Here is an 8727-nt window from a genome sequence, read left to right as displayed (position 1 = left end):
TATTTTAGTCTTGTCCATGTGTATCCAAACATAATACTAGACATTACATTAATAGTATTCAGAGGCATTTCAGGATGTATGTGTACATTGGTTTTATACCTAGTTTCGTCGTTTTCTGTTTGAAAACATTGATTAATGTTTCTTCAAGGCTAAAACAGTCATAAAAGTTGCATAATTTTCAGCACTATGGGCCCAAATGGATCTAAAAAGCAAAATTGCGTTTTATGATTGTGCTGTTTTTTACTTACAAGTTTAGATGTGTAATGTGAAATGTGATAATATCAAGGTTGCGAGAACCGGACCGGTCATCAAACCGGTCAAGTGACTGGTTCAATGGTTCAACTGTGATTAAACCGTGGTTGAATCGGTTTAATATATAGAGTGAAATTATAAAAAATTGAATACATAATTTTAAAAAGTTAAATTCAATAATTTTGAAATTAATAAAATTCAAAATTTAACAATTTCACAAAATGTACAATACATAATTTATCATTAAAAGGTCATAAACAACTTCAAATGACAATATTCAAAACGCACATAAATGACAAGGTATGACAAGGTAATTGCAGTAAGGTAACCATTGCTACTTAAATCTCTCCTTTAATAAACAAAAACTTCCATAGAAAGTTATATCACTTACGACTTTTCATCCCCAAATTTCCACCATTCAGGCTCATACCATGCCTTGCCCCTGAAAAGCAACCAAAATGATGCTTATAAGCTTAATCCAAAACTGGCAAGATTCAACTTGTATTTGGTTACATATTTAACATTTGGTGAAGGAGAACCAACAACAAACAGAAGCATAACCATAGGCAGGCAAGGGGCACGGATAACTTATCATGAAATAAAATATATGAAATCATAATTCACAAAGTACTCTTCTGATATCACTTCTCCAGATTTCATGCATCCAATATATGCCCCATCCTGACCGCGGCGGCGGTTAAGAAGGTCAATTAATCCCTCTGTTAGGCCAGTCAACATATAAAAAAATGTGTCAATAATTTCATATTGGAAAAAAAACAGTTAACTGCTTATCAAAAAAAAAAACACACACACACACTATATAAGGAGATCAAAATATAAACACTCTTTACCCAGATCAATGTCAATACTGTCATCAACTTTCACATAAAAGTCAGCATCCCAGTTCTGAACTGCAGTACTAAAGAAGATTTTTGCTTTCTTAGGCAACTCTTCTTGAGCTTCCTCATGACCTTCCTGATATAATGAAAACAAATTATCAATCTCTACATTTAGCTTGTTTAACAATATCCAAAGGCAAGTAAGCATGTCAAGATAAATCAATATCAACAATATCTTTCACATAAAATTGTGTCTATAAATAAATGTCCCTCAAGGGATTACCCATTGTGCATCTATACTAAGTCAAGTGCATATTATATAATTCATTTCTTCCTGTTTGATAAAACCACCCACCACAGTAAAAAATATCAAACTAATTTGAATTTTAGCAAATTGTAACCAGTTTTTGGTGCCTATTTGAAAAAATTTTCACTTACAAGAATCAAGAAATCCTTTGTATGCAGGCATGCAGCAGCTCCAGGGGAAGAGGAAGACGACGGACGCTCGAGGAAGAAACAGCGTGCCTGCGACTGGTGAGTCTGAGAGCGAACAGGGGTCGGTGCGACGAATGGCGCAGCGGCAATAGAGGCACAAGGCGGTGGTGGAGGCTAGGCTTGGGGGCAGGCTTCCCGGATTAGTAGATTAGGAGGAGGCGAGTAACGGCGAGGACGCGGTGTCGGCGACGACCAACGAGTAGGCGAGCTCGGCGACGACCAAGGAGGAGGCGAGCTCGGCAACGACGGTGGTGGTTGCGGTGGTCAACATCGTCGCTGCTGTGGCTGCTCGTTTGGTGGTGGTGGGCTGGTGGGTATGCGACTGCGAAGAGGCTGATGGCTGTGTGTGACTGGGTGGTGAACTGTGCTTGGGTGGTTTCTGCCTTCTGGAGCTTGGGGCCGTGGGTGATCTCTGGAAGGTGGAAACTGATTAGGGGATTTAGGGCTTCCTTTCGTTTAGGCGTTTTCTTTTTTTTTCTTTTTTTTTTTTTTAAAAAAAAAAAAGAGCCAAAACGATGCCGTTTAATCTTTTAACTTCCCTTCCAAAAACCGCAAAAAAACCGGACAGTTCTTCCGGTTCACCGGTTAACCGCCGATTCGACCGGTTTTTCTCTCGGTTTTTTGCCAGACGGTTTCTGGCCTTACCCGGACCGACTAGGTGACCGGTTCCCGGTTTTTCCGGTTGAACCGGCCGGTCCGGTTCGGTTTTCAGAACCATGGATAATATTACTTGACGCTAAATGTTATTGATTCTCTTGCAGTGCCTCAACAGCTATGGAAGCGATATTAGCAGGTGCCAGTTTTACATGGACATGCTTGCAGGATGCAGAAAGAACTCTGGTGCCCCAATGATTGCTTGAACGTGCTCTTCATATGTTTTTCCCTACAATGGAGAATAATAGCTTACAAAAGTACTAATGGACCCTTCAATTTGAAAAAAATTATATTGAAATTAGATTTTTTAATTTTTTTTAAATAAATAAATTCAAAAGTATTAATCGGACTCTTTAATTTATATTTTATTTCTCTAAACAAATTGAATTGTTCAATTTGATTAATATAAAATTATACAAAATAACATCATATAATCATAAAAAAAACACTAAAAATTAATGGGACCCTTTAATTTGAAAAAAATTATATTGAAATCAGATTTTTTAATTTTTTTTAAATAAATAAATTTAAAAGTATTAATTCAACCCTTTAATTTATATTTTGTTTCTCTCTTTAAACAAATTGAATCGTTCAATTTGATTAATATAAAATTATACAAAATAACATCATATAATCATATAAAAAAAACACTTAAACTTTCAATAAATACCGTATCGCACATATTTAATCAAAATTAGCCGAAATATTATGATTCAAGAAAATATAAGCCACATAACAAGTACGTATAACAAAAGTGAAATTAGTCAGATTATTGGTTTATTAATTTAATCGATAAATTAGTGATTAAATTGAAAATATTGATCTCATATAAATATAAAATATAAAATATATAAAATAATCAAAAATTAAAATTTTAAAAATATATTTTTACTAATATTTTAAAAGTAATTAAATTTTAATAAATTATAATTAATAAATTATAATTTAGTTATTATTAATAAGTATATAAAATTTTATTATTTTTTTATTTTATTTTTATATTAAAATAAATAATTTTTATTTTAATAAAAATATTTTATCTTTTTGTTTATACATATTTAATTACATTTATATTAATGATGATGAATAATAAAAAAAAATTTAATTTAAATATAAGAGAATATAAAATTAAAATAACATTTAAAAAAATTAATGTACATTTTTACTATATAATCAATAATTACTATTTAAAACAAAGAAGAACAACGTAATTTAGTTGTAAGAAGAGTACCTAAGAGCAAGAAGAGCATATAGGCACAAAAAAGACCTAAGTTCGGATAACAATTTTATCGATTTTAGAATTTTTTTCGAATGATTTCGTTGAACTAATTTTTATTAATTTTGGACCATTTTTACAGACTTTGATTGATTTTTATCCTTAAACGATTCGAAAATTAGATCGCATCGGTTAAAAAATCAGCTCATCAATTTTTCGATCGAATCGGCTAATTTGGTCTGATTCTTATAACTATGGTTTATTAAATAGGTTTGTGACTTTGTGCCCAAATATAAAAAACTACACAAATTATGTGGGAGAACACCCCAATGCAAACAGGATCTTCGAAGAATAAAGAAAAAAATATTTGAACACCAAAGAAAAAAAAAGAACAAATCAAATTTAAAAGAAGGGGATCAAAGTATAATAAAAATATTTTATACAAACTAAAAATTAATCGTAAATTAGCAATTAAATTCGTTATAATATATTTATATATAAATATATATTTATTTAATTTATTTTTAATGTGTATTTTATATTTCAATATATATTTTTATAAATAATTAATTTAATAATTAATTTTTAATATACACCTAACATGATTAAAAAATATGAATAACATGCAAATCTCAATTTTTTGTTACTATCGAATTGATTGTTAATTTTTCTATCTTAATTAAAAATTGTTATATTATGTATATATAAGAAATCATTCACTAAATTAGTCACTTATATAAAATATATTTTTAAATATAAAATATACATTAAATATGAGTTAAACAATATATATTTATTGATTTGTAGTTACTTTTTCTGTGTATACATAATAATTTTTAATTAAAAAATAGTTTAGAGCATTATTTTGTTAATTTGTCAAGATTTTTACTTTAGAGTAGTTGTAGTTTCATCCTTTTGTTAATATTTTTTTGGTGACTATCCTTTTGTTAATATAAATATAAATAAATGTACACAGTAGAAATCAGAAATTATTAATAAATACTTTTTTGGGTCAACAACAGAAACCAAAAATAAAATCCAAGATTACTAAAGCATCATCTGTAGACTCCAGCTATGGATTGGGCTAAGGTCCACTACATTTCACCCTCTATGAATCCAAAAACCCCCTTGCTTCTTCTCCAAGCAAGAGAAATTAAAAAAGCTTCTCTATCAGTGAAGAGGGAAAACACGAACAAAGATTTGGCGCAGCTGAGGCCCAGCACAGTTGGCATACCTGTCCGCCTCATACAATGCTGCATTCGGGTTCAAATCTCAGCTGAGGCTGGTTGTTGGTTTAAGAACCCATGATATTTATGGTAATGTGTATGAGTGTGTTGTGTATGTGAAACATGGGTGTAATGTCTAGGATTGGGGGCTGTCCAATCCACTTGACCCAAAAAAAAAAAAAAAAAAACAAAGATTTGGCTAAAAGGGAGCTGCAGAGCGGAGAACACGAACACAATTGCTGGAGCTTCACGGCGGAACCATCACTAGGAGCTTCACCGAGTGGCGCCCGCGGAGAGGTTCGTTTACGGAAGAACACAAAGGGATATAGTGCGGATGCGGGCTGAGGACAACAATGAGGAAGAAAGATCTCGGCTTCAGATCCATGCATCAAGTATTCGGCCTTTTGAGGGAGCCTCCGGCGACAATGGCAAAGCTCTGATAGATTGAAGTCGAAGAAGATTACCTTAGGGACTATTAGGGTCGGGCAGCAAGGGGTCGGGTCATGGGGCGAATTTTGGTTCTGGTTGTTTGCCTGGGTCAGTTCGCTCCCAAGGCCATGTCCAACAAAGAAAAAAAAAAAAAAAAACTTATCTATCGTTACTAACCTACTACTGAGCACTTGGAGAACACGTCAACAGCTCCGAAACCCACGAATCCGGAATTGACACGTATCCCTCTTACCGCAACCGCCTCCACAAATGTGGCTATAAATTAAACGCTGAAGGGTTATTAAGGGTTTTATAATCTTCTCTTTAGATTTTCATTTTCGCAACAACCTCTCTCACCTCAGCATATTCCATATTCCCTTTCGCTTCTTCACCGTCTTTGCCCTAACAACCAATCATGCCTCGCCGCAGCTCCGGTGGTAAGCTCCTCCATTTCTAATCTCTCTTTGTTTACATTGTTTATGCATTCTTGCTCCCAGATCTGTTATTTACTTATTTATTTATTTTTGTATTTTTTTCAGTTCTATGCTCTTTATTTTGTTATTATTTCGAGTATGCAATTTTCTTGTTTAACTCCCTTTGTTTAATTGTTCACGGAAGTTAGAAACTCTAGGCATAGATTGTTTGACCTAGCTATCTTGTGATTTTACAATGAATTTCGTTTCGCCTCTTACACTTCCCGGCAAATATTGGTTAGGGATTTCTAGTTTTTTTTTTAATGAAATAAAAATAAAAGGAAAGATGACTTAATTAATTACCTGTTTTGTGAAGTTGTTATCTTTTCTATTAATTGTTGTGTTTGGTATGAAGCATGAATAAATTTATAGGGATTTTGTCATGGTGCTTTTGAACGGAGAATACTGTGAGTTAGGGGTGTACATGACTTGGCCCGACCCGAAGATCCGAACACTTTAAAGGCTAATTTAGTGTGATTTTATTGGGTCTAGGGTCGGATAAGGATCTTAAAAATAGACCCGGTCATTATTTCGGGTTGAGTCAGGGTCATAGTTCGGGTCACCCGAATTCGGCCCGATGGCCCGGTCATCATACACAATTAATATTTTGTGTTATTAGTGATGGATGATGGTTATTCTTATGTGGAATTTAAATATTGTAAATCTTAATATTTTGAGTTATTAGTCATTATAAGATTATAATTTAATGTTCTATGTTTAAAATGCATAAGACTTTAGACTAATGCATAAAATTGTGTTATTTGTATTGATTTAAATATTTGGTGCTATTAGACAATATTAGTATTGATTATGGTTATGCTTTAATTTTAGAGAAGGGTTGGTTCTTGTTATATTTTTTGAAGTGAATTTTTTTATGTGAATTGTGAAATAATAATTGGAGATTAAGTGATTTTTACATGCTAAAGACTCGGTTTTTACCCGGTTTTCAACCGGTTCGAAGGTGCGTAGGTTTCATCGGGTCTAGGATCGGGTTATGGTCTAAACATTAGGCCCGGTCAATATTTCGGGTCGGGTTTAGGTTAAGCCAAGCCCGGTGTGACCCGGCCCATGTACACCCCTACTATGAGTGTTTATTAGTATTTGGTTCTATCACTTAAGAGTTTCCGAAGCTATGATTATGCCCATAGGTTTACCTGCTTTGGTTTCCATGACTTTGATGACCTTTGTTGTAGAATGCTGGTCCACGGTGCATATTTGTTTTGGACACGGGGTTGTCCAGTGCCATTAGGACAGAAAAGCGATATATATATATATCAGAAGAAATCTTACTGCTTAACAATAATATGACAATTTGATTATATAACATTCATATTCTCACAACATATAAATAAACCTTTTATGTCAATGATATTGAGTTATTGATTATATCTGCAGGAAGATCTGCACGCCCAGCTCCACGTGCAGCTCCACGTCCCGCTCCAGGTATGGATGAATGTGATATAGTAATAGGCTAGGCTAAGTTCGAGTTTCAATAGTCTTAAAATATGAGATATGTTCAGTATAGTCTTATGAAAATACATGTAGTGAATATTGATGAAATTTATGTCTTCTGCAAGAAATTGATATCGAATTTATTCTGCTGACTTGCCTTCCATTGCTGTTCTCTTGCAGTTCACCAAGCTCCTCCTCCTGCTCCTGCTCAGAGCGGTGGTGGATCTATGCTTGGGGGTATTGGATCTACAATAGCCCAAGGTATGCTACAAAGATCACCTTCCATTATTATATTTAATCCGTCAAAACAAATTTCATACTCCATAGTTGCTACATTTGATACACTCCACTGTCTTTTGTAGGAATGGCTTTGGGCACTGGAAGTGCTGTGGCACATAGGGCTGTGGATGCAATCATGGGACCACGAACATTTGAAGTCGGTGGGAATGATGCTGCTGCTGCTGCCCCTGTACCTACCGCTAATAGTATGGATGCATGCAACATTCACTCAAAGGCATTCCAGGATGTATGTGTACATTTGTTTTATACCTAGTTGCTCTGTTTGAAAACATTGATTAATATTTCTTCAAGGCTAAAACCAGTCATAAAAATTACATAATTTTCAGCACTATGCGGCCCAAGTGGATCTAAAAAGCAAAATTGTTTTTTGCTTGTGCTGTTTTTTACTTGCAAGTTTAGATGTGTCATGTGAAATGTGATGATATTACTTGAGGCTAAATGTTATTGATTTCCTTGCAGTGCATCAACAGCTATGGAAGCGATATTAGCAAGTGCCAGTTTTACATGGACATGCTTGCAGAATGCAGAAAGAACTCTGGTGCCCCAATGAGTGCTTGAACGTGCTCTTCATATGCTTTTCCCTGCAATGGAGAATAGCTTTGAGTTTGCATATGTGCTCTAATATGTGTCGTTTTTCAAACTGCATGTGGTTTATTAAGTATATTCGTCATCGAATAATCCTAGTTGAAACTTAGACCTTCCCAAACTGGTATGAAACCAGTATTTATTTCTACTTGATTTCATATAGCTACATCTTGGTGACTTGGTCGGAAATTTTACCTGGACTACAATTTTTATGGTTTCATTGATGATTGGTTCATGCTGCCCATGTTTCTTGAGAGACGGATCCTTGTTATGGTGCTGCCATAATTTGAAATTCTTAGTGATGGTACTAAAACATAGGGCTTTCTTTCAGCAAGGTTTGTTTTTGAATTAAAACCTCTTCCGAGGAGTTGATCCACTTAACGATTTTCTTAGCTAATAATTCATAAGCAATCTTCTCTGTTCAAGGGTGTTGTGGGGGGATATTATATGAATTAGGGATAAAAGTTTTAACTCCTAGAAAATCATAGATTATAAAATATAAATATAAGCAATGCTGTCTTTTATTTTTTTATTTTTCTTCTGGGATATACGAGTATGGGTGTTCATGGTTCAGTGTTTTCATAGACTTGACTTAACTCCTTTTTCACATAACAAACTGGTGCATATATAAGCTCTCACAACATTGCTTTGTGCCGCTTGTAATTTTCGTAACTACTGGCTTTGTGCCCCTTTTTTACTTTTTTGGTATATGTAAGCAAGGCTGATAGTATCCTGTTTTGCCTTAAGCAAGGGCGTGAAAACAACATGTTCTGGTATTTCGAAAATAGATTTTTACCATTTTCTCT

The 8727-nt window shown here is 34.1% G+C and overlaps 1 protein-coding gene and 1 long non-coding RNA gene across 2 annotated transcripts; one reads left to right on the top strand and one right to left on the bottom strand.

The window, feature by feature from the left end:
- Positions 1–786: 786 nt before the first annotated feature.
- LOC112782237 (uncharacterized) lies at positions 787–2022 on the bottom strand. Its single transcript, XR_003192927.3, has 3 exons — positions 1530–2022; positions 1104–1227; positions 787–971 (listed from the first exon to the last, which is right to left on the bottom strand). It is a non-coding gene; the product is annotated as an uncharacterized lncRNA (long non-coding RNA).
- Positions 2023–4532: 2510 nt separating this feature from the next.
- On the top strand, positions 4533–8156 carry LOC112783246 (uncharacterized). Its single transcript, XM_025826091.3, has 5 exons — positions 4533–5548; positions 6980–7027; positions 7217–7297; positions 7399–7562; positions 7796–8156. Exons 1-5 carry the CDS (start codon positions 5527–5529, stop codon positions 7892–7894), a joined length of 414 nt encoding a protein of 137 aa, XP_025681876.1. The 5' UTR covers positions 4533–5526; the 3' UTR covers positions 7895–8156.
- Positions 8157–8727: the final 571 nt, after the last annotated feature.

Source organism: Arachis hypogaea, chromosome 20 (assembly GCF_003086295.3).
Source record: "Arachis hypogaea cultivar Tifrunner chromosome 20, arahy.Tifrunner.gnm2.J5K5, whole genome shotgun sequence".
NCBI classification, from domain to species: Eukaryota; Viridiplantae; Streptophyta; class Magnoliopsida; order Fabales; family Fabaceae; genus Arachis; species Arachis hypogaea.
The sequence above is the reverse complement of the archived record's forward strand: the minus strand, read 5'-3'. Positions and strand labels throughout refer to the sequence as shown.